The 24,961-nt window shown below is 57.9% G+C and overlaps 2 protein-coding genes across 33 annotated transcripts in view; one reads left to right on the forward strand and one right to left on the reverse strand.

Annotated features, from left to right (window-relative positions):
* Fnbp1 (formin binding protein 1) overlaps positions 1–16,593 on the forward strand; it is a 76,436-nt gene extending 59,843 nt beyond the window's left edge. For 3 of the 28 annotated variants that reach the window (XM_063244237.1, XM_063244239.1, XM_063244242.1), the window contains 6 exons: positions 3,732–3,746; positions 6,572–6,681; positions 7,612–7,744; positions 8,418–8,539; positions 9,166–9,302; positions 9,997–10,807. In XM_063244237.1, the coding sequence (XP_063100307.1) occupies positions 3,732–3,746; positions 6,572–6,681; positions 7,612–7,744; positions 8,418–8,539; positions 9,166–9,302; positions 9,997–10,175 (696 nt within the window). In that variant the 3' untranslated portion in view covers positions 10,176–10,807. The other 25 variants (XM_063244238.1, XM_063244240.1, XM_063244244.1 and 22 more) reach the window with 17 other exon arrangements.
* Positions 16,594–20,192: 3,599 nt separating this feature from the next.
* Usp20 (ubiquitin specific peptidase 20) overlaps positions 20,193–24,961 on the reverse strand; it is a 35,613-nt gene continuing 30,844 nt past the window's right edge. For 4 of the 5 annotated variants that reach the window (XM_063244216.1, XM_063244217.1, XM_063244215.1 and 1 more), the window contains 8 exons: positions 24,544–24,724; positions 24,340–24,466; positions 23,983–24,152; positions 23,825–23,906; positions 23,627–23,735; positions 22,006–22,114; positions 21,282–21,371; positions 20,193–21,158 (listed from right to left, as the gene is read on the reverse strand). In XM_063244216.1, coding sequence (XP_063100286.1) covers positions 20,998–21,158; positions 21,282–21,371; positions 22,006–22,114; positions 23,627–23,735; positions 23,825–23,906; positions 23,983–24,152; positions 24,340–24,466; positions 24,544–24,724 — 1,029 coding nt within the window. In that variant the 3' untranslated portion in view covers positions 20,193–20,997. The remainder of the gene's footprint in view (positions 21,159–21,281; positions 21,372–22,005; positions 22,115–23,626; positions 23,736–23,824; positions 23,907–23,982; positions 24,153–24,339; positions 24,467–24,543; positions 24,725–24,961) is intronic. The other variant, XM_005003955.3, reaches the window with a different exon arrangement.

Consider the following 24,961-nt stretch of genomic DNA (forward strand, 5'->3'; position numbering starts at 1 on the left):
TTAACAAAGATGTCCTGAATAATTAGTGTGTTTTCCTGAGGGCAGAGCACACACATGTACACGTTAGAAACTTAGTCGTGAGTAGAGAAATAGTTTGCTTCCCTCGTTTTTGGTCAGTCTGTTTGAAGAGTTAGGTCTGATGTTTCTTCTCTAGGAGAAACAGTGCAAAAAGAAAAGAGGAAACGAAACAAAAATAAAAAGGAAGCTGGTGTGGTGTTAAAGGCCTGTGATTCCGGCACCCAGAGGCTGAGGCAGGAAGATGCCCTGAGTTCAAGGCCAGCCTGGACCCTATCTCAGGAGGAGGGGGAAAAAAGGAACTACTAAGAAAATTGTTTCAAAAACTGAAACTTTCAAAAACTGAAACTGAAATTAAATTTTAGCAAAAACATTTGATTTTAATCTCAGAGTAGAAGCTGCTTGGCTATGAGGCTGAAATGATGCACAGTTTTTTGGAGGGGAGATTAGTACCAGGAATCGAACTCATAACCTTGTGCGGCCAGGCAGGCACTTTGCCGCTGAGCCATACCCTCAGCCCCATTGCAGTTTTTGTTATAATTTCATTTTTCATTTTCACTTGAGACTGTTATGCCGAAGATAATTTAGTTAGAAAAATATCCCAGGAGAATAACAACTCTCATACTGGGTCTTCTGATTTATTGTGCTTGCAGCTTTCAGGTTCAGATTTCATTTGTTTTAGTTATCTGAGTGGAAATCCTATCAAACATCTTAGCACAATTGATTTTTTTTCCCAAATAAGCAGGAGAGCTGGGCATGGTGGCACAGGCTTATAATCCCAGTACTCTGGAGGGTGAGGTGGGAGGATCTCAAACGTCAAGGCCAGCCTCTGCTACATGGGGAAACCTTGAAAAAAATCAAAGAATGAAACTGAATAGACGCCCTCAATTTGCATTCCTGAAATGCACTGCTATTGTCTTAAACCCATGGGAGGGACTCCTGCATCTAAAATATGGTCCCTACCATATTTCAGGGTTGGTATGCAGAGACACCATGCAGCTTGACAGTAGCTGGGACTCCCTGCCAGCTGTCAGTTGGGGACCAGGCTCAGGGTTGTCTCCCTTTATGTTTGTTTGACCTTGTTCTCTCCCTGGTTATCGGCAGACTCAGTCTCACAGTTTTCACAAAGAGCTCATGAAGAGGACGCTAGGGAAGCCCACCTATGCCTTTGAGGCCAGGGCCTACGTTGTAAGTGTCTCCCTGCCCAGCCCGTATCGCAGCTGGCACAGTCACGGCACAGCCTCTAACCACCCTGGCCTGCGCCCAGACTGGGGACCCCGCGCGGCCGTAGCACCTCCATACCGCCAGGTGGCGTGCTCAGTTGAGAGTCCTGGATCCCAGGGAACTCTCACCCTCTGAATCCACTCAGTGGTCTCCCGGAGCTCTCTGGGAGGCTGATGCAGGAGGACTGCCCCGAGTTTGAAGCCAGCCTGCACTACATAAAACAAAACAAAAACAAACAGAACAAACTCTGTGACCACTTCCTGGGGAAAACTTGGACAGCCAAGGAGCCCAGGCTGCACCATAATCCTCCCGAATCCTAGCACAGCGGGAGGCGGAGGTGGTTTTTGCAGGCCTCTCCGCCTCCTTATTCTGGTTCTGGAGACTCTAGAGGGGGTGTGACATCGCCGAGATGTCACCGGGCGCCATCTAGCAGCAGAATTTCACCAGCGGATACAGTGCTCTGCAGGCAACAGTAGTGACCTACTTTGGTGCCACGTGGATCGGGAGGGTTGTGCCCTGGAGCCTGAGAGGAGTGAAGTGAGCCTGGCCGGTGTCCCCTTTCTCTGCACGCGAGGTGACTGCAATCACAGGCCGCCGCTGCACGTGGCTCGCGTGTGTTATTGCCGCTTCCGGCTGAGGCTTGTTGCCTGAAACTGACAGCTTCCGGTTGTTCAGCTTCCGGCAGGGCACGTCATGAAGCCTCATGATTATTCTCCTGGCCTATGAGTCGCTTCCTATTCTCAAGTTATCTTAATTGGTTGGCTATGGCGTCAGACCAAGAACCAGTTTATAATCTTCAGAAAGAACTCACCGAGCCCTGCGTGGTGGCGCACACCTGTGATCCCAGCCCTCGGGAGACTGAGGCAGGAGCATTGCCGCAAATTTGAGGCCAGCCTTGGCTGCATACCCAGCCCTGTCTGAAAGCAAAGCAGGAGAGCAGGGCTTTGTACCAAATGATGCTTTTCAGAGGGTCCTCACCGGCTCCTCCAGAGGGCGGAGTCTGGGCTGTCAGTATCTCCTGTGTTTATGGGGTTAATATTTGACCCTAAGAATTCACTTTTATTACGAACTAGGCATCTTCCCATGCTGCAGTTTGGACGCTAGAAATTGGTTTCTCAGAGCACTTTAGAAAGAATCCAGACTGCGTCCCGGCCTTCTGGCTGAGGTCAAGAGTAAAAGGAATCTGTCATCCCAGTGCCTCGGGGGCCATCGCGGCCGGTGGGGGGCGCTGCGGGCTGCTTGGGGGGGGGGTGAGGTGGGGGTTGTGTCCTGCTGCCTCCGTGTCGTCTGTGCCTGTGACAGGCGGATCTGTGCCCAGGTGCCCAGGAGGCTCAGGTCAGGTGAGACAGAGCTGGCACCCTGGTGCCTCCCTGTGCCTCACCCAGAAAGCTGCCAGCTGCCACCCTGTGCTGTCCACAGGGGCAGCTCCTTTAAAAGGTAGCAGTGCTGAAACGTAAGCTAAGAGAAACCCCTTACTTAACACCCGACCTGTGTGGGGTGCACACCTGTCGTCCCAGCTCCCAGGAGGCTGAGGCAGGAGCATCACCACGAGTTCAAGGCCAGCCTGGGCTACATTCCACTATTGCTACCCTGTCTCAAAAAAAAAAAATAAAATAAGCCACAGGCACTTTCTTTGGTGTCTGGATCCCAGAACCAGCCTGGGACCAGCAGCTGCTGGGTGAATGCCAAGCATCACCACCCTGGGCACTGTGTCTCCTCCTGCAGGCTGCTGTCCCTGTCCATGAGTCCAGACCTTCCCAGCCCTGTGGGTGACAGCTGGGTGCCCGTTCCCTAAAGGTGACTTTCCAGAGCAGCTGCCCCCATGGTTCTCTGGATCTGTGCCTGCCCAGGGCCAGGGATTGGAGACCAAGAGCTGCCTGAGATACCCTGGGACCCCACTGTGTGGTTCTGGAGGGGGACCCGGGGCCTTCGCACAGAGCTGTCCCCAGGGCTTTCTATCTGTTCATTTTGAGAGAGGCTCACTAACTCACTGTGTTAGCCAGGCCTGGCTCAAACTTGTGATCCTGCCTCCGCCTCCCAGAGTGCTGGGATTCCAGGCATGTAGCACACCTGGTTAGACTGATTCTTAAGAGCGACTTCTAGGCCTCACTTATCCCCTCAGCAACTTCGGAGACCTCAGCGAAGCTCCAGGGTTCCCGTGCCCTAGAGCCCCTCGAGATAAAACACCACTTGCGGGTGGATTAGTGGCTGGTGTTGGTGTGAAACCTGCTGGGAGAGACCTGGTGACCCTGAGACTGCGAACCCATCTAGAAAGCCAGCCATAGCGCTGGCCCGCGATGGCCTGAGCACCCCCGCCGCAGGGTCGCCCTCGTGGGGACTTCTGCACAGATCCGCCCAGGCCCCCATCCAGCTGAGCTATGAGGTGTGTGAGCGCTGCGACCCGGGCCGCATCCCCTGCGTCTGATGAGTTTTTATCTTTCTCTCCCGCCTCTGGCTCCCTCTCTCCTGTTCCGCTTGCGTTTTTACCGAAGCTCTCTCTCAAGCTGGTAAGCACGACGCCCATGCATGCCCCAACCTAATCGGCTGCAGCCCTGTGGCTGCTGCACGGCCACCCCTTGCCTGTCTTCCCGATTAACCGCGCGGGTCTCCTGTCCTGGGGCTGGCGTTGGTGTCTGCTAGACCGTGGGTGCAGGTGACCTGCATTGAATAGATTGCCCTAACCCTTCTGATTAACGCTTAACGGGGCCTGGTTGTCTTTTATTGTGGGACCTCAGGAGGAGAGGCTACGTGGTGGCGCAGGCCTGTAATCCCCGTACCCGGGAGGCTGAGGCAGGGGAAGGCAGGAGGATCGATGGGAGTTCAAGGCCACCCTGGGCTACACAGCGAGACCCTGTCTTTTTTTTTTTTTTTTTTTTTTTGCGAGATCCTGTCTTAAAAAAAAAAAGAGAGAGAGAGAGAGAGAAAAGTGGGTGCAGATGGTGCTGAGCTATCTGTAAATTGGAACACACAAATCAGAAATGGGAGATGGAACTTGTGGGATCATTTTGAATAAAGCAAATGTGAAACCAGGCATAGTTGTGCACGTCTGTAACCCTAGCACTCAGGAGGCTGAGGCAGGAGGAGCAGTGGGAATCTGAGGCCAGCCTGGGCTACAAAATGAGTGTAAGACCAGCCTGAACTCCACAGAGAGAGCCTGTCTCAAAAATAAAAAGATTTTTTAAAAAAGTAAAGGAAGTTGTTGGGAAATGCTCTTCTCTGGGAGCCACAGAAAGGACATGGAGGCCTGGGGGGTCACAGCGAGCCTAGGCGCCGGAGCAGAGCGCCCTGGGATGCCCTGGGACGCGGCCCGGTGGTTGCAGGGACGTTGAGGACCCTCCCCGGCCTCCTGAGCATTTGCTACTCCTTCCTCTCTTGCCTCTGCTTCACTGGGTAGCGCTAGTAAAAGGCCAAACTAATTGTCACGCGTACGAAGAGAAACCTTAACCAGCGTAACCCCTGACCCATCACCTCGAGGCCACAGCCACCAGGATCCTCAAGTGAGGGACAGCAGTGACTCTGGTAGTCGGATTGGAAGCAAGAGCAGAGCAGTGTACACCCTGTCCTGCTGATGGCCCAGTCCGTGTGTAGACAGCCGGGCATGGTGGCGCACGCTGGTCATCCCAGCACACAGGAGGCTGAGGCAGGAGGGTGGATTAGCTTGGCACTGCCTACTGACTTGTTTTGTTTAGTTTTGTTTTGAGGCAGGGTTTCACTGTGTTGTCCAGACTGGCCTTGAATTGTCTGTGTGGCTCAGGCTGGCCTTGAACTCACAGCGATCCTCTTGCCTCAGCCTCCCAAGGGCTGGGATGACTGGTGTATGCCACCACGCCAGCACACTCCAGCTTTTGAAATCCCAAGAATCCCCATTCTGGAAAACATGCTGATGTGCTTTTAAGTCATTTCCAGTGTGAACACAAAGCCTTTTCTCCTCAGCTCAGAATTTACATTGAACCAGACGATAATTATACTCGGTGACAACACAGTGATTACAGCTTCAGACGTCCCGCCCCGAGCTGTTTGGAGAGGAAGGGCCCGTCCTCTCCTGTATCCGGGTGACCCTTGCTCCTCAGCCATCTGGGAGACCAGACTCCTTGCAAACTGTCACTTCCTCTCTGGTTTCACTCAAATCTCATCTCTTCGCACACTAGCACCCACCCCCACGGCACTGCCTGCCTCCAGGCTGCACTCAGAGCCGGAGCCCTGCAGCCTTTCCAGTGACACCACTGACCCCGCATTCCAGCCTCCCGAGTCCCGCTTGCCAGCCGCGACCCGAGTCAGGAGCCCTGGAAGCCGCTGGTCAGGGGCAGCCCCTTCCGGACCCCATGGCCTGGGCCCGCCCCGGGCCAGACTTGCCCTTGTTTTAAAAGAATTAAAGTTTTCAAAGAAAATCTTTAAGTTCCCGGCTTACCCTTGGCTGTGAGTAGGTTTTCTTCCCAAAGGCGCCTAGCATGGCTGGGCTGCACTGTCCAAACTGGGGCTCCTGGCAGAGAATGTTTGCTGTGGGGAGCCCAGCACAGAGGAAGCCCGGCAGTTGGTTTTGAGAAGCCATCGTCAGAATAGGCTTAAAAAACCAAAACAGACTGTTCTGGGTTTGTTTTTTGGAAAGGGGTCTTGCTTGATATGTAATTCAGGCTGGCTTCGAATTTACTGTGTAGCCGAAACTGGCCTCAAACCTCTAGTGATCCTCCTGCCTCAGCCTCCTGAGCTCTGGGATAACAGGCATGTGACACCTCATACATTTTTGATGGCACTGCTCTGAGACAGCCTCAAGGTTCCCAAAAGCAGAAGCCAGACTACGGGCAGGAGAGGGTAGAGCCCTGGGCACAGGGAAGAGAGGAGGGGTTTTTTCCTATGTCCTCTTCACCCATGTTCCCTGAGGAATACCAGGTCCCATGTGTCACTGTCCGGGAATGCAAACTTAAGGCCCGCCCTGTGTGAAGGGAAAGAAAGGAGTACTCAGAGTAGAAACAAAATCCGTTTCAGCCAGGTGTGGGGCTGCACACCTGTGATCCCAGCTCTCAGGAGGCTGAGGCAGGAGGATCGCTGTGAGTTAAAGGCCAGCTTGGGCTCCCCAGTGAGACTCTGCCTCAGAAAAGAAAAACCAGAAAACAGAGGTCTGGCTGCAGAGTCACTGAGGGAGGAGACTCTGTCCACGGAGGATACACAGACTGGGGATGGGGACCTCAGTGCTGCCGGGCTCCCTGGGCATCAGTGTGTGGCTTCCCTCTCTCCTTCCTGGTGGCGGTGGCCGCACTGGACTCTGCATGCGTTGATCTGCCCCTGACCCCTGGCCATGTGCCGTCCGCAAACCCACTGCTGCTGGTGTCTGCAGGGGGCCACACCTGAGGACTTCAGCAACCTCCCACCTGAGCAGAGGAGGAAGAGACTGCAGCAGAGAGTGGACGAGCTCAGCAGGGAGATCCAGAAGGAGATGGACCAGAGGTGGGCACAGGGCCGGTGGGGGCGGGGGCGGCTCCGGCAGCTTGGGAGCCCGTGAGGACTGCTGGCAGCAGGTGCCACGCAGCACGGTGGCTCTTGCGCTCACTGGAGGCTCGGTGGGGTCACGCACACACAGGCACACTCACACACCCACACACTGCCTTGGTTACTTTTGTCTGGTTGCTGGGACAAAATACCTGGCACCCAAAATGCAGGAAGGGAAGGTTTTTAAGCTCACAGGTTGTGGAGGTTTCAGTCCAGCATCAGGTGGCGCAGGGCAGAGGACCGCACAAGCAGCCAAGGCAGGGGAGATCTTCTCCCTCAGGGTCCCACCACCCGCGCACGTGCAGCGCCCTCCGCCCCTGCACCTCGGCTTGCACAGGCGACGATGTTTACACAGAGCCTGGCTCCCTGTGGAGTCTCTGAGTTAAACTTCCAAACTTCTGAGGTTGCCACAGTGTATCAGGCATAACACACACACACACACACACACACACACACACACACACACACACACGTATGCTTACACTTACACCCACTGAGCAAGGGCTCCCCTTGCGCACCTCCATCCCAGGTTCTCAGTGTGAATGAATAGTATTTTTTTTTCTTTGTCTTGAGACAGGGTCTCACTATGCAGTTCAGACTGACCGTGAGCTTACTTTGTAGCCCAGGCTGGTCTCGAACTCACAACAATCCTCCTGCCTCAGCCTCCCGAGTGCTGAGATTACAGGCGTGAGCCACCATGCCCGGCCTTAATGAATAGTATTTTTCACAAACAAAGCTTGTTGTATTTTGATTTTGGGGTAGCCCAGGCTGGCCTTGAACTCGTGGTGACCCTCCTGCCTCAGCCTCCTGAGTGCTGGGACGACCATGCCTGGTGTCATGAGAGAAACTGGCCCGACTCCCACCCTCATCCTTGCCCGTCCCGTGCAGGGATGCCATAACCAAGATGAAGGACGTCTACCTGAAGAACCCTCAGATGGGTGACCCGGCCAGCCTGGACCACAAGCTCGCAGAGGTCACCCAGAACACAGAGAGGCTGCGGCTTGAGGCGCAGAAATTTGAGGTATGGGGCTGTGGTGGTGTCTTGGGGAATAAAGGCAGCAAGGGGGGTGTCATCCCGGAGCACCCTGGGGAGAACCTCATGGCTCCTTCACTGGAAGAGAGAGCCATGTGGTGGAGCACACCTGTTAGCCCAGCCTCGCCAACTCAGTGACTGAGGACCCAGTCTCAAGATTTTACAGCTTTGGGGTGGGGATTTAGCTCAGTGGCATAAGCGCCTGCCTTGCAAGCAGGCAGTCGTGAGTTTGATCCCTGGTACCGATAAAAAAGAAAAAGACAAAAAAAATTTTACAGCCTTAGCAAAGGTGGGCTTAGTACCGGGGTCCTGGGCATGACCCCCAGTACCACCAAGGAAGAGAGGGGGACAGGAGCAGGGCCCTCGGGTTTCCCAGGTGACTTCCTGGTCACGGAATTGGGAACTGGAAGTGGCTCACCTCTGGCCAATCAGCCACCTGCAGCTTGGGTGCCACACAGCACAGGGCTCCCCTCTCATGGTGGCCATGGGCTCTGTCACTGTCCAACGTGGGGAGGGAACACAGTGGCCTCGGCCCCCTGGGCTGTCCACTGTCTCTGTCGCCTGTCCTTGCCTCTCTGTGACCACCCAGTACCCCAGGTGTGGGGTTTCAGGATGGGTGTCCAGCCTCAGGGCTTCGGTGTGAGTTCGCTTCTGTCCCCAGGCCTGGCTGGCTGAGGTCGAGGGCCGCCTGCCTGGGCGAGGTGACCAGGTGCGCAGGCAGAGCGGGATGTTTGAGAGCCAGCAGCCGCCGGCCGTGCACAACTGCGCCCAGGACCGAGAGAGGTACGGTTCCCACCAGGCCCCATCCCCTTCCCTGTACGCTCCCCGAGGGAGAGGCTGGGTGACCTCCTCGGAGGAACGGCCAACCTGTGGGTAACCAGTGCAGCCACTGCGGAAATCAGTGTGTCGATTCCTCAGACTCTCAGCTGCTGCCCCATGGGAACCTTCCTGACAGAGTCACAGGGAGCTACAGCTCCTGGGGCTACACCTAGGGGGGCCTGTGTGCCTATCGGCAGGTGAAGACTGCTCTTCCGGGTGGGGTGGCGCACACCTGTCATCCCAGCACTCGGAAGGCCGAGGCAGGAGGATTGTTGCACGTTCAAGAACAGCCTGGGCTACAATGTGAGCTCAAGGCCACCTGAACTGCACGGGGAGACCCTCTCAAAAAGACCGAGGGAAAAACACTGTGCTGTCTGCACACGCAGAGTACTGCCCTGCTGTAAAGAACCAACTGAGTCCTCAGCAGGGGACACCACAACATTAGGTGAAGCAAATCAGAGCCAGAAAACTGGATGCGGCCAGAAGGAAATAAGTGACAGAACAGAGTGAGGGACTCCAGAGACAGGAGGGAAGGGCCCAGGGCAGGGCGGCCGGCGCTATAGTGGCCCCTGTCGTCCTGTCTTGAGCAGCCCGGATGGCAGCTACACGGAGGAGCGGAGCCAGGAGAGCGAGCTCAAGGTGTTGGCCGCGGACTTCGACGATGAGTTCGATGACGAGGAGCCACTGCCTGCCCTTGGGACCTGCAAGGCCCTCTACGCATTCGAAGGTGGGCAGCCCTGGGGCCGCTCTGCTGTGCCCTGCCAGACATGGAGCAGCTGGGGGCAGAGCCAGGTGGGCTGCAGAGGGGCCCCAAGGGCTGCCAGGACTGAGGCACAGTGACACCCCAGACTCAAGCTGCTGCAGAATGAAGGGGGCGTGGCCAGACTGCAGGTTCCAGGGGGGATCTTAGGTCACCCAGGTCTGGTGCCATCGGAGGAGGAAGAGGAGCCTTTGGGTTGTAATCGCCCAGCACCGAGGAGCTATTGAAAGTACTCAAGCTGGTCATGGTGACGCCCACCGGTCAGCCCCGGCACCCAGGAGGCTGAGCCAGGAGAGTCGCCTGGAGTTTGAGTCTGCCATGGGCTACAGAGTTGAGATCTGCTCAAAAAACAGTAGGCAGGAAAAGAAATACAGGCAGGTGGTGCCTAGCTGGCAGAGCCCCGGGAGACGTGAACGTCACTGGCGTGGGCTTCAACTTTGGCTTTTGCCGCACTGGGGCTGGGCCCCAGGGCCTCTGCACCGAGCTGCCTCCCCAGGCTTTTGTTGTATGTGGAGATGGGTCTGGCTGTGTAGCCCAGGCAGGCCTTGAACTCGCAGCGGTCCTCCTGCCTCAGCCTCCCAAGTGCTGGGCTGACAGGCACAGGCCCCCGCGACCCCGGCTGCCAGTGGCAATGTGACATCTTCTGCTATTGTCACCGCAGGTCAGAACGAAGGCACCATCTCGGTGGCCGAGGGAGAGACGCTGTACGTCATCGAGGAGGACAAGGGGGACGGCTGGACCCGCATCCGCAGGGGCGAGGATGAGGAGGGCTACGTGCCTACCTCGTACGTCGAGGTCTATTTGGACAGAAACACCAAAGGTGCTAAGACTTATATTTAATATCGCTTCCCACACCCCGACAAGCCCACGAGCGGCCAGGCAGCTCCCGGCAGAGGCCGGAGGACGGGCCGGGCCTGCAGGTGGCCCTGGCTGGCGGGACACATGCGGACAGCTGTGGCCCTCACAGCCCGACACGCAACAGCGGCAGCGCCTGTAGCTAACATGTGAGCTGCCTCTCAGCTCCTGGCAAGAGGCAGAGACGCCCCAGCCCCCACAGGGGTCCCCTCTCCGTGTCCCCCTAAACCGGAGCATGCCCCTGCTGAGCTCTTGGGCCTTGGCTAGGAGGTGGCTGTGGCCAGAGCCGCCACCCCAGCCTGAGGAAGGAAGGGCCGAACTCCTCCCTGGCCGCGTGTTCTCACTGCCGTCCACTTCCTGCCCTCTTGTGTCCCTGTGGGCCCCAGCAACCAGAGGACGTCTGGGACAGTGTGGTCAAGCAGTCAGTTGAAATCGGGCATGGCAGCTGCTCAGGAGGCTGAGGCAGGAAGACTGCACGCTGAAGAACAGTCTGGGCAACTTAGCGAGCCCTGTGTCGGAGGAGCTTTTTCTCCGTGTTTTCTTGGTTTGTTTTGTTTTTTTAAATCATGGGCACCTTTAACACCCAGCGATTAAAATTATTGGAAATTGTGATAGAATTTCTGGCTCATCTTTTTTTTTTTTTTTTTGGGTACTGGGATTCGAACTCAGGACCTTGCACTTGCCAGGCAGGTGCTCTGCCTCTCAGCTACATCCCCAGCCCATATGGCTCATCTTCCGTGATTACCCATGGCCAGAATAAACCAGATGTCTCACTGCTTTGAAGGGGGCTGGGCGGAATGGGATTTGCGTTTTTAAGTTGGCACTGAGGAGGAGGGACATGAGGTGGTGATGTGGACACCTGAGAGGGTGCCCCCGAGCCCATCTCGGGGTCCCTATGCAGGGCCCCGCCCCATACGGGCAAGCGGCTGCCTTCTGTGGATAGGGGTGACCTCGTTGCGTCAGGCCCTCTTTTCGTGTGACTCCAGGGTATCGGTGTTTCTCCAGCCTTTGAGCAAGAAATCAGCCTCCACTCATGTCGCGCTGAAGTCAACCGAAAGCTGATTCTTCTTTTTTTAATGTGGTGTTGGGGGTGGAACCCAGAGCCTCATGCACACAGATGCCGCACCACTGGCTGCTCCCCCAGCTCTAAGGTGGAATGTAAAACCGAGAGGTTAGTCCTAGCGCTCAGGAGGCTGAGGCAGGAAGATTGCCGAGAGTTCAGGGCCAGCCTGAATTACATAGTGAAACTATGTCAGAAAAAAAAAAACAAGAGCTGTGTGTCCGGCTGTCTTTGTCTTTTTTTGTGTGTGTCTTTTTGAGCCAAGGTATCTCTGTGCAGCTCAGGCTGGCCTTGAGCTCGCTTTGTAGCACCACCATGCCCAGCTGTTTGTCTAGTTCTTAAAGCAGGCAGGGGTCACGGGCAGGGACTGCTCTGTGTCAAGATTTCAGTTGAGATTGTGCGTCTGTGTCTTGAGGGCCACAAGATGGGACCGAGGGCCCTCTGCCACCCTGAGTCTGAGAGGCATTTCATTCTGAAAGGTAGCAGATGCCAGGCAATTCCGGGGAGGGCGGGGTGAGCGCACCAGGCACTCAGTGCAAGCCCTGTGCAAGCCCTGACCAGGCGCGGGGCACCCTTGTGACGCGGGACTTTGGGAGCCAGGGTCAGCCTGGGCTGCTTGGTGTGAAACTGACCCCAGAGGAACGGGAAGCGGGCACCAGCCGGCCTGAAATATACGTGTTGACCTTATATACTTGGTTTTTGGGTTTTGGGATTTGTTTGTTTGCTTTGTACTGGAGATTAACCCAGGGCCTTTGCACTGAGCTGCATCCTAGCCCTTTAGATTTTCAGACAAGGTCTCACTAAATTACTAAGTTGTCCGAGCTGGGCTCAAATTTAAGACCTTCCCACCTCACCCTCCCAAATGGCCGCATCCTAGGAATCCACTAGCATGCCCGGCTTCCACATTTCCTTTGAATGCCTTTGCCAACCTGGCCACTGTTTCCCTCGGGGCCATTGCAGTCTGCTTTCTAGGAAGATGCTACAGTGGCTGTGGCTGTGTAGCCCAGTGGTGGGCGCTCACCTCATGTGCATAAAGCCCTGGGTTGAATCCTAGAACCACAAGGGCCCAAAATAGTGTCATTTCTCGGGCTGCTGATCTGGCAGCTGGGAAGTTAGCAGAGCCCTGCGGGGGTCTGTTGGGTAACGGGGCTCACTGGACCCCAAACAGAACACCCTGCCCTGCTTCCTGGTGCCGAATCCCCAGTCAGACCCCGAGCTAGCGGGAGAAGCCAGCAGCCCTGAGCGAGCCTGAGAGAATCGGGCGACTTGACCTTTTTTCCTTCGGTCCTCGCCCCTGAGCTGGTCTCAGCCGGAGCTTCGCCTTTGGGAAGCCTGCCCACGGCTTTACGTGGCTTTTGCCCTCAGAGTTATACAAATCTTTGGAAACAGTTGCACTGCTCGCTAGACAAAGGGTGTGACGCTGTGGGCATGGAAATCTCAGATGCTGATCTTAAACTGGCGTGAAGCCCCCCAGGCCCTGCAGAGGTTCATCAGCTCCATCTCCCTGCGGCCCCCCAAAGATTCTTCAGCCTTCAGTTCCCTCTGAGTGAAGGGAAGCGCTAGGGAATGCGGGAGCCATCGCCAAAGAGCCGGGGTCCCCCACCCCCGCTGAGGAGCACTGCGTCTCCTTCCAGCCTTGCTATTAAAATATAGGAAGCAAAATCAGCCAGGACGCTGGTGCACACCCGGCATCCCGGCACTCGGGGAGCTGAGGCAGGAGAATCGAGTGAGTTCAAGGCCATCCTGAACTATATAGTGAGGCCCTGTTTCAAAAACAAAACAAGAGGGCCCGGGGATTCAGCTCAGCGGCATCAGCGCCTGCCTTGCAAGCGCGCAGTCATGAGTTCGATCCCCGGTACTGAAAAAAAAAAAAGAAAAGAAAACAAGCAAGCTCACAGCTGTCTCTGAAGTCTCCTTTTCCGTGTTCATGCTGAGGACCTAGGTGCACCCCCCCCACCCCCCGCCTGTGCACCCTTGGCCGGGTCAGCCTGGGGCGGGTTGCTGGTTTTGGATTCAGTCATTTTAATCCTGCCGGGGCACCTTGTGTGTGTGTGTTGTCTCCGATGTGCTATTTAATAATTGCCAAAATACTCAGAAGTAATGTCTGATTGGTCCCCTGCATTGTGACTTCTATGGGTTTTATTCATGTGAGTTTTTTTTTTTAAGTTGCTTTCTGTTAAATGCATCTGTAATTCTCTCCACAGAGTGTATTTGTATATACTGCAATTTAAAAGCTAGAAGGATGACATGAAGCAGTTGTTTACCGTTTTCTTCTTTTATCTGTTTGTTTTGCGGATGATTCTGCCACCTAACAACCTTTTTGTTTTTGTAACTGCTGGGGCAGCCCAGGACTCTTGCACTGCAGCTAGAACCCCAGCTGGCCACTCCACCCTGGGGTGTGTTATAGACACTTGGGTTCTGAGTAAGTTTTGTTTGCACACAGCTAACGTGATTGTTCCTTCTCTTCTTCCCCTAAAGAAAAGAATCTGTCTGGCACCTTCTAGTTGTACCCTCCTGTCTGCCTCTAATAAACATATTTTTCTCCATGTTGTGTATCTTAAATGATTTTTCACTTTTTCAAGAAAATTATTCTGTGTAATATGAGTATTTAACTCTTTGTTCTATCGTGATGGGAAATTTTCTGGCCATATGCTTTTTAAAACCTCTGCCTCCCCTTCCCCTCTTCCTCCTCTTCGCCCTTCCTGGAGCCGGGCTGTGTTGTGTTCCCCTCCTCCCCGAGGAAGAACTTTCACTGTAGGCCGCAGGCTGCCCCTCACCAAGGCCTCACGTCTCACTGTCAGAGCGCCATGAGTCTCAGCGCTGGGACACTCAGCTTTCTAATGTACAGAGGATTGTGGGTTTGAACCCCATCTGGGCAGCTGAGCCAGCTTTAGTGAGATGCCTCAACATTCTAAAAACAATATCAATAAACAAGATCTGGGGATGTGGCTCAATGCAAAAGCTCATCCCCAGTCAGAGCCCCAGGCTGAAGCCGGGAGGTAAAGCACACGCCAGGGGGCCCAGGGTTCTGTCCCCAGGCCAAGTAAGGAGAAACAAAACAAGATGAGTGGCGGACTTCATCTATTTAAATTTCTCTTAAAGATCACAAGTAAAGCACTCGGGAGGCTGAGGCAGAAGGATCGCTGTGAGTTCAAGGCCAGCCTGAACTGCATAGCGAGGCCCTGTCTCAACCCCCCCCAAAAATTAAGTCAGAAATAATAAAACAGTGAAAGTTTCTTACCTCATCTAGCCCATCATAAGCAAATTCTATTTTAAAAAACCCAAGCCTCCCTGCCTCCACCCTCCCGGCGGGCACCAATTTAGGGGTGCTTGCCTCTGCCGCTGCCCTGTCTAACACACTTCCTCTTTCTCTGCTTCTATGTTGTAGATTCCTAAAGGCGGGGACCTAGATGGGACCCAGAGCCGCCCCAGGAGCCTGCACCCGGCCTGCCACCTCCGCCGGCCACCAGCGCCCGTGCCTGGACTGCCCGGCTGGCTGAAGGCAGCCGTGTCCCCACCTTCCAGCATGCTCTTGGCCCCGAGCATCTCACACTGTGCCTTGGTGACATCAACGCCTGCGGGCCGCCCGTCCCTGGGGCCGAGCGCTGAGTGGCAGCCATCCTCTCCTGGGTCCGGGCCTGATGCTGACCCCTTCTGCACTTTCTGGGCCCGGGTGCACCTGGGGTGGGATTGGAGGCGCCTACCCCAGCCCCGGCCCGCACCGAAGTACCCTGCGGCTGGTGTCAGCCTGGCCGCCTCCCCTGTGTCCACCTTGCCTCTGGGACCTGCCAGTGTCAGTGCCTCGGGACCCAGTGTCACCATCACGGCCCAGTGATGGCGCCTCTCTTGCCCCTGTGCCCCGAGAGTAGCATTTAGGGCTTCCACGCCTCCTCCACCAAAGACCCCGCGCCTCTTGGGTCCCTGCCTGAGTCACCCGGCATCCATGTTGGACTTGAGCTCCGCAGGCCTTGGGGAGTAAACTGAGTCTGACTCTGAGGAAGCCCGGCCTCGTGGCCCCTCCTTACCTGGTGCAGTGACACGGAATGGCACGGCCCTGAAGGCCCTGGCAGAGGCAGCGTGTGCACCCCGCCTGGCTCTGGGGACCCAGGTGTCACCCTGAGTGTCTAGGCTGCGGAGGGGACTATGAGGGCAGGTCCTGTGGGTCAGCACGACTCTGCCCCACCTCTGGAGGCGGTCCCCATGGCAACCAGGTCCCCTTCAAGGCAGCTGTCAACAGGGCCACCAGAAGCAACAGCACCCCGGAAATACCAAGGGGAAGAGGTGGGCTTGAGTGGCCTGGGGTGATCCAGCCAGCCAGGCCTCTGTCACCTCCTCCTGTGTGGGGCTCTGCCTGGCTGTGACATCAGCTGCACCTCCTCCACGAGCCAGGGTCCCGCTCTGCACCCCCAAGCCTTCCACTGTCACAGCCACCCTCCCTTCCTGTGTTGAGACCCACCGTGGGGGACCCGCTCCGCCCCCTGTCCTCCCTGCTGTCCTGTCTTCTGTCCACGCCTTGGTACTCTGTCCACAGTGTGGGGAGAGGACGCTGTCCCCGCCTGGTCACTGCTGTGACATGAGTGATCATTGGCAGGGGACTCCCACTGTGGGGCCATTCCTGTCACCACAGGCTCCTTCCCACAATCCCGCCCGCCGTCTCCCCACCCTGCTAAAGTGCTGTGAGAATGACCTGTCTGAACCTTGGCTTGGCGCACGTCTTTCATGCCAGCACCTGGGAGGCCTAGGCAGGAGGATCATCAGGAGTTGGAGGCAACCTGGGCTCCCTAGAAGACCTTGTCTCACTAAACAACAGAAAAGAATGAGTCCTTGGAAAAGCCCCTGCCCTGCGAATGACTTAGAAACAGGACGAGAGAGGAATGCGTGCTACCCTCTTTTCCTTTGCAAAACGAGGGCACAGGCATGGCGAGCCGTCCTAGGCCTCTCCCAGGGAGGCCGTGCGCAGCTGGCGACTGGCCCAGCAGGCGCCCCTGGTGCCCCCCAACACCTGTCCCTGCAGCAGGGGGTCCCCAGCAGTTGGTGTTAACACGAGCGTCTCCTCAGTGTCCCTCACGGGCTCCGTCTGTGTTTGTGACCTCAGAAATGTCATGACCCAAACGCTATCTAACCTGGCGCTGGACACCGTGTGTGCGTGTGCACGTAAGTGTGAGTGTTGCACTAATCCTGAGCTCCATGGCCTGTCACCCTGCACAAGTCCTGGAGCCCCCACCTCGTCTGTCTCTGGAGATGGAATCAAACCACGTACGCGCTTGCGTCCGAGGGCCCTGCTGACCCGTAACTCTGTTAATCTCCAAACAGCCAATAAAGTCCAACTTCGTGTAGCGTCCAGCTTGGGGGCTTTTGCTAGTATGGAAAGCCCGGGGGCTGGGGGCAGCCTCTGCTCCACTTGGGCCACTGACCCTGGTATAGGCGTGGGCCCTTCTCCCCCTAGAAGGCTGATTCGTTCCAAGCCTCTGAGGAGATTCCTGGATTTTGTGGTTCTTGTTTTGTTCCCAGTACTACGGATTGAACCAGGGCCTCGGCACGGAGCTACCAGGTGATTTTTGTGTTTCTTTGGTTTTCAGACAGGGTCTTGTTAAATTTCTAGGCTGGGCTGGGACTTGAGAGCCTCCTGCCTCAGTCTCCCAGAGCACTGGGAATACAGGTGACCACCATGACGTCCTTTCCGAGTAGGGAATCTTTCTTCTGCATGCAAATTCAGCTGGCAGCCACTCTCACTTTTTGGGGCCCCCATTGCATAAGGGAGGAAGAGGAATGGGTTCTTGTTTCTAGTTCCTCAGTGTCCCACTGTCACAAGGGCCATGGTGTCTCCTGATGACTCCTGATGCTGGCCTCACTGGTTCCTGTACCACGGTGACACGCAAGCCTGGAGTCCACAGCAGACTGTTGAAAGTGTGTCCCAGCCTCCAGGGAAGAAGGGTCCCTGCCACTGTTTCAGGAAATCAGCCATCCAGGAAGTGAGACCGAGGCGGGGCAGACCCAGCCCTGAGGCCCAGGGGGATGTGGTCACTAGGGTCACATGCGGCCTCTTCCCCCACGGGGCTGCAACTGGCTTCCAGAGCCCCGAAGCTAGCCAGGTATGGTGACGCAGGCCTGTCCACCCAGGGCTCTGAGGCTGAGGCAGGAGGATCAGCCACGGCTACATAGTTAAAGCCACCTGCACTATATATACAGTCACTGGCTCAAAACAAAAACCAAAGACCCTCACTGAGAACTTGAAGGCTGCCGAGATTAGTATCAGAGGTCCCAAGGCTCAGGCTCCATTGCTCAGGCTGGACTCGAACTGGACACCCTCCTGCTTCAGGGGGCACAGTGCATGCCACCATATCTGGCTTGGGGGCCAAACCCTCCCCTCTTCTTTGAGGCAAGGTCTCACTACATAGTTCAGGCTGGTCTTTTTGTTTTTGTTTTTGTTTTTTTGTCTTTTTATCGGTACTGGGGATCAAACTCGCCACTGCCTGCTTGCAAGGCAGGCGCTTATGCCACTGAGCTAAATCCCCAGCAGTTCAGGCTGGTCTTGAAGTCACTACGTAGCCCAGGCTGGGCTGGAACTCCAGTTGATATTCCTGCCTCAGCCTATTGAGTTCTGGGATCAGAGGCGCGGCCACCAGGCCTAGAGGGTTTCATTGGGAAAAGATCAGGGCACACCCTCGGGGGCCTCAGCTGTCCCTGAAAGTCCGGCGGTTCGCGGGAGGGGTCAGGATGTCTCCCTAAGGACCCTTCCCTCCCCAGAGCCCGCGCCTCGGCCACTGGCCGGGACGCCGCGCCCCCCAGGTTGGAACGTGGGGCTGGCTGGCTGCACCATCCCCAGCCCGGTGCGCGCCCGGCGCGGCTCCTACAGCCTCGTTTTCAGACAGCCAGGCGCTCCTGCCCGGGCGGGACGAGTTCCTCCAGTCGGACTGGAAATTCCGGCCGGGGCAGGCCAGCGCCTGGACGAGAGCAAGCGGGCGGGCGCTGGCGCCCCTGGTGGCTGCGGGGCTGGGTGCGGCCCCCCAGCCCTCCTCTGCTTTTTTCTTTTCTTCTCTTTCCTTTTTTTAACAGCCCTAGTGCTGGAAGCCAGGGCCTCACACGAGCTAGGCAAGCACTCACCACTGAGCCCCCCCCCCAGCCCATCTTTTTAAAATTACTAATTACTTGCTTTTTTTATCACAACAGAGTCTCGCTAGGCAGTTCAGGGTGGCCTTGAATTCACGATAGAGCCCAGGCTGGCCTCGAACTCGGAGCTTGAGATGATCCTCCTGTCTCAGCCTCCCGAGTGTTGGGGTTACAGGTGTGCGCCACCACGCCCGGCTCTGTCTTTTTAAAAGTGAAAAAGCCCCTGAAACGGTGAATTCTACGGGCCGCCCTGAGGCTGTGCGTCCTGAGGACAGACAGGAAGAGCCTGGGGTGCGGACCCCTCCTGGGCCGCCTCTCGGCCAGGCCTGCTGTCCCGCTGGCTTTGCAGACCGGATGGAGTTGCGTGGGCGGCGATGGGCACTCAGGTCCCGAGGCCCCGCTCTCCACGCCTCTGTCCCTGGGCAGCTCATCCAGGAGCCAGGACCCTGCGGGCGCCCTCTTGGCCGCTGAAAGCCTAGCAGGGTTCCCTGAAGACACGCGCTCCCCCTACAGGACAAGGCTGCCCTCGCTCTGCAGAGGGGCCGCTGGCCCAGCTCCTGGGACCCCCAGGGCTCTCATGGCAAAGCTAGTGGAGACTTGGTGACTCCCACCAGTAATCCCAGCATTGGGAGGCTGAGGCAGGACGATCGCCATGAGTCCCAGGCCAGCCAGAGCCACATGGGGACAGAACAACAACAACAAAAGACCTGGCACAGAGGGGGGGGGCCTATGTCCCAGCTGCAGGGGTGCCTTGCCGGCTGCCAGCTGTCCACCCTGCTGCGTGCGGGGCTCCCTACAACCCCCAAGGTGCTGCCAGAGCCAGAGGGGTGAGGCCTGGCCCTGCCACCTTGGCCCCCAGGCTTTCGGCCTCGGACCCAGCTCTTATCCCACGGTCCAGCAAGTGGGGTTCAAGCAAAGGCCTGAAAGCTGGCTGGTGCCCACCTTTTTGGAGCCTGAGGCGGCCTCGGCACCACCTCCACAGAGCCCTGGGGCTGGAGCAAGGTGGATACCACCCAGAGCTGGGGGATCCCAGGTGGCACATTCTGGAAGGGGGCTGCACAGGTGCAGTGGTGCACACCTGTGGTCTCAGCACTCGGGGAGGCTGAGGCAGGAGTGTCAGAGTTTGAGCCCGGCCTGGGAAACTTATGTCAATACCCATGGCAAGGACAGACAGACAGACCGACCGACCACAAGTGAAGCAGGCCGGAAGGCACACGTGGGCTCGGTGGGACTGGTGGAGCTGCCGGCAGGGGGTGGGCAGGCTCCCGCTCCAGGAGTACTGGGCTGCTGTCTCTGCTGTGCTGGGATGGGACCCAAGGCCTCCCCACTAAGCCAGGCCCAGGCTCCTTGTCTTTTTAACTTTAAGACAGGGTCTTGCTAAGTCACTGTACCGCCCGGCTGGCTCAGCTCACACTCCTGCCCCAGCCTCAGCCGGCCAGCACGTGAGGGTCCAGGGCGGCGGCTGCATCCACTGCTTCATTGTGTTGAACACTGTGCTGTTAGGGGCTGGGAACAAACCTCAGTGCTCTGTCTCTGTCTCCTGCCTCAGCCTTCCACGTGCTGGGATTAAGGTGTGCCCCACCACAGCCGGCTAAAGGGCTCTCTAGAGCAACATTCAGAAGTCAGATTCTCCTCTCCTCCAAAGGAAAAGCAAAGCCAACCGTGCAGCAGCACCGGGGACACTGGCTCCACCCAGAGGTAGCCGACAGGATGCCCTGACCTGCCTGCTGCTTCCAGGAAGGTGGGGCGGGGGGCGGTGTGCTGCCCCTGGGGACCTGGCCCCAGTCTCCCTGTGGAATGACGGCGGCGGAGCAGGCAGCAGTGACTCGTGGTGGTGGAGGGGACACGTGTTTATTGTGACACTGCACACGTGGCAGGGCCGCACAGCAACTACAGCACAGACAGGTGCCAAGGCCCAGAGCTTTGCGAGGGCGGCAGCACAGGCAGCGGCAGCAGGGACATTGCCAACCCATTGGTAGCTGCACCCAGGTCCCCATGACATCCAATGGTTTGGGGCCTGGTCCTGGCACCTCAGCTGCTACTCTCTGTGCCCAGAAACCGGGCTCAGTGGTCCCCACACTCCTGGCAGCTCTTGAGGTCCCCTGGTGCAAGGTGCACGGCTGGGCGGCCCTGTCCCAGGCCGGGTAAGAAGAAAGGGACACATCTGGGGCACACTGCACTGGCAGCGGGTGACATGCATGGGGTCCCCCCACACCATGGTCCAGGTCCCGGGAGTGGCACCCAGGTGACTGTGCTGTGACACAGTTTCTGGTCCCTCTGGTTCCAACCTCAGGGAGTCATCTGGGGTCTTTGGGACAAGCTCGGGGTTGGGGGTGGGACTGGGCAGGAGCTCCATTGAGCTGGCAGCTGGGCGGGGCCGAAGAGACCCCCCAGGGCCTCTGCTCACAGCACCGAGAGGGAACTCCAAGCACATGGCCCCAGGGACAGAGGGGCCCGAGCCTGCAGGCGTGGGGCAGAGGACACCACTGCCAGTGACTTGCGTGTGCGCTGCTGGGACTGAGGCCTGGGTTGATACCCTAAGCCACAGCCACTACAGAGCTGGACCCTCCCCACCCCCCCGCTCCTGGGCCACAGCTCCTGGGCTCCTGGGCCAAGGGATGCAGGAGGAGGAGTTGGTCACAGGGTGCGAGTCTCGGCCTCGATCTTCTGCTCGCTGTGCAGGCTCTCGGGCTCCGGGGGCTGCAGCACGCCCTGGCGCATGGCGATCTCGGGGCCACCACCATACAGGTGGCTCAGGTAGGCCCAGGTCTCCTCGGAGATCTGCCCATAGTCGGCCCCTGTGGGCACAGAGGCCACCGTGCTCAGTGGGGCACAGAGCAGCGAGAGGGGGTGGCTCGGGCTCTGGGACACCATCTCCCGCAGCAGCCCTGCGCCCTGTCCCCAGGGCATGCGGGACTCACCGGGCTTCAGCTGCACGTGGCTGCCACCCTTGATCTGCGCGATCCGGCTGTTGTCGATGGGCCCTGGAGGCTCTGCAGGGGACCCCTCAGCTGAGCGCCACCCGAGTGGGAGGATGGTGACCCCACATCACGTACCACCCCCGTCCCAGCACAGCACAGCAATAGGGGTCAGGGCTGCAGCCCCAAGAGACCAGTGCTAGGACACACAGCCCGCTGTCCCCAGCCAGGCCTGGGACTCTGGGGGAGCCCTGGCCAGGGCAGGCTCAGCAATTTTTTTTTTTTTCAGCGCTGCAGGGTGGAACTCAGGGCCTTTGTGCACTGGGCACTGCTCTGCCCCGAGCTACACCCCAGCTCTTTTCACTGTCTTGGACAAGTCTGGCCCAGCTGCCCAGGCTGGCCTCTCACTTGGGATTCCCCTGCCTCAGCCTCCGGAGTCTTCACAGGGATTCCAGTCACCAGTGTAGCTCTGCTGCTCTTTGCCTGGGACAGGAGGGACCCCAGGATAGGAGGGATTGGGACAGGAGGGAGAGGGACCTGGGAGGGCTCCGTCATGGACAACAGCAGTGTGGGCAAACAGTCAAAGCGGTTCCGTGCAGACCAGGTCTGCATGGAAAACAATGCCTGGCCCAGGTGTCAGCAGAGCGTGGACTGGGCTTCTGGTCAGGGCACAGCGCCCCAGTCCCCAGCCAGGCCCCATCCCCGGCCAGTTTGCACTTCCACTCACCGTTGTCATTGTCCTTGCTTTTGACGAAGGCCTCCCATTCGCGGAACCACTGCATGCTGATGCAGTAGATGACGCCAGGGGACTCCTCAGCCTGGAAGGCCTTGTTCAGCTGCAGGGGGGTGGAGCGGGGCACGGCGGGTCAGTCTCTCCCCTGCGCCCCTCCCCTGCTCAGGCAGTCCACAGGGCACGGCCAGGTATCTCCTGACCCTGACACTTCCCTTGCTGGCTTGCAGAACCAGGGACCAAACCAGGGCCCTCAACTTGCACCGCATGCCCAGCTCTCTGTGTTTTATTTTGGGTCTTGCCAAGCTCCCTGGGGCTCAAAACTGCCACACTCCTGCCTCAGCCCCCCAGAGTGCTGGGGTTACAGGTGTGCACCACCACATCCCAGCAAATCTGTTTTCTTTTTTTTTTTTTTTTTTTTTTTTTTTTTGTCTTTTTCGTTTTTATTGGTACCAGGGATCGAACTCATGACTGCCTGCTTGCAAGGCAGGCGCTTATGCCACTGAGCTAAATCCCCAGCCCCCAGCAAATCTGTTTTCAATGACTGCTTTTTTAATTCAACTGGGGCACATGGCAGATACACTTTCTCCCTCCCCCCCAGCACATTTCTACCTGCTCCCACCATGCTCTGTGCTTCTGATGCATTCTAGGATCTGGGGCTGGAAGCCAGGGCCCCCACAGGCAAAGGAGGCACTGACCACTGAGTGGTTACCCCAGACTCTATTGATAGCCATGAAGCAGGTCCCCAGTGTCCTTTACTCAGTCTCCTAATTTAAACAACTCAGGGTTCCCGTCTCCCCTGAGCAGCGCTGGCCTCGCCTTCCAACACCATGTAGGAGCCCCTAGTTTCCTGCTTCCATTTCCCCTGCTGGTGCAGAGGACACAGCTGACCAGAGCCCCAGCCCAGCAGCTGTGGCTCCCCAAGGGCTCAGCCCTGGGGGACCTGGCACAGTGGCAGGAGCCGTGACTGTGACTGCCGCCCGCAGCTGAATGCCCTACGCCACACCAGAAGTCCTCTGCCCTCCTTAGCCCATGCCCCAGTGCCCAATGAGAAGAGAATTCCTGCAAGCTAGGTGTGGGGGCGGATACCCCAGCACTCTGGGAGGCTGAGGCAGGAGGTGGAAAGTTCAAACCCAACGTGGGCAGCTCAGTAATTCCGCAAGACCTTGTCTCACAATTTAAATGTAGAGAGAGCTGGGGCCAGAGTGTGGGTGTACATCTGTCATCCCTGCACTCAGAAGCCTGAGGCAGGAGGATCATGCTGAAAGTTCAAGGCCAGGCTGGGCTCCATACTTAGTTCAAGACTGGCCTGAACCTCACAGCGAGACCCTGTCTCTCTCCTCTCTCCTTTCTCTCTCTCTCTCTCTCTCTCTCTCTCACACACACACACACACACACACACACACATATACACAGTGCTGGGGACATAGTTCAGTGACATAAGCATCAGCCTGGCAAGTGCAGGTCCTGAGTTCGATTCCTGCTACAAAAAAAACCCCTAAAACAAAAAAGAAAACAGGTCCTGACTTCGCCCCTGCCCACCCAGCCAACACCAGCCTGGGGGCAGTGGGGTCCTGTCCGGCTACCTGGGCGCCCCCACCCACAGTGCCCCCGGCACCTTGATGAAGGTTTCGATCTCCACCTTCCTGCGCCTGGCCAGCGCCTCGATCTCCACCTGACACACGGAGCACACGTACAGGTGGTTCACGGCGGGGCCACCCCCGAACCTGCGCGGGGGAGCGGGACACCGTCACCCACGGCTCACATCACCCCCCCACCCCCCACCCCGTTGACGCCCAGCTGCCCGCGGCCCCACCTGCTGTACAGGTGCTCCCACACCGGCTGCGGCAGGATGACCACCAGGTCGTCGATGTAGTGGTACTTGTTGGGTGGGATGCCTGCAGGGCGGCATGGACCCAATCGGCTCGGGCCTTGGGAGCCCGCAGCCTCCCCCCACCCAGGGGAGCCCCTTACCTCCGTGCGCGCACAGGAAGCTGTGGTTGGTGATGGGTCCCGGCTCAGCGAAGGTGTTAAACTTGTTCAGCCACTCGCGGGACACGTAGAAACGCAACAGGCTGGGCTCGCGCATGGCGGCCAGCGACACCACCTGCTGCCGCTCACGCACCGCCTCCTCGCTGCTCTTCCTGGGGGGTGGCATGAGCAGCCAGGGGACATGGGGTGAGGGGGCGCCCCTCCCCCCGCCTCGCCCTTCCTCCGGCTCTCCCCTGGTCTTCTCCTCCCCCACCCTCCACAGCCCTCCCCAGTCTGCTCCCTACCCCCATGCCCCTCCCCCTCCCTCTCCCTTCCTTGTCCCACCCCCGCCCCGCCCACCTGTAGAAGAGCACGTAGGCCTCCGCGTGCTGCACCACCGTCTCGTGCACCTCGGTGACATATTGGTCGTCAAACTCGTACCACTGGCCATTGATGACATTCTGGCAGTAGGCAATGTAGTGGCCGCCTGGCAAAGGCAACAGAAGGGTCATGGGGTGCAGGGGGGCAGAGGGTGAGGACCAGGGCTGCCCAGGGGTCACTCACTGCCTGCCGTGCCGTGGTGGCAGATGATGGACAGGAGGTCGTAGGTGGTGACCTGGGAGGTGCACTCTTTGGCCAGGAAGGGGCGCAGGTCGAGGCCCTCGAGCGGGAAGGACACGTGGCTGCTGACCTTGAAGGAGTAGGTCAGCTCGTGCCGGAAGCGCTTCAGGTGGATGCACAGGATCTGGGGGGGATTCGGGGTCACCAGAGCTGGGCTGCCTCTCGGGAAGCAGCTTGGCCACCACTGCCACCAGGGGGCGCAAGGGAACCAGACTCCTGGCCGCAGGCCCCCAACCCCAGGCCGCCCCCTGCGAAGCCCCAGATGCAGACTGCGACTGCAGCCCTCCTGACGTGGAAATGACCCCCCCGGAACCCCACAGGCCTCTGGGACTTGGGGGCACCATCTCCCCACCGCCGGGCA

Source organism: Cavia porcellus, unplaced genomic scaffold, assembly GCF_034190915.1.
Source record: "Cavia porcellus strain 051 isolate PalLab524CR breed Dunkin Hartley unplaced genomic scaffold, mCavPor4.1 scaffold_49, whole genome shotgun sequence".
Taxonomy (NCBI): Eukaryota; Metazoa; Chordata; class Mammalia; order Rodentia; family Caviidae; genus Cavia; species Cavia porcellus.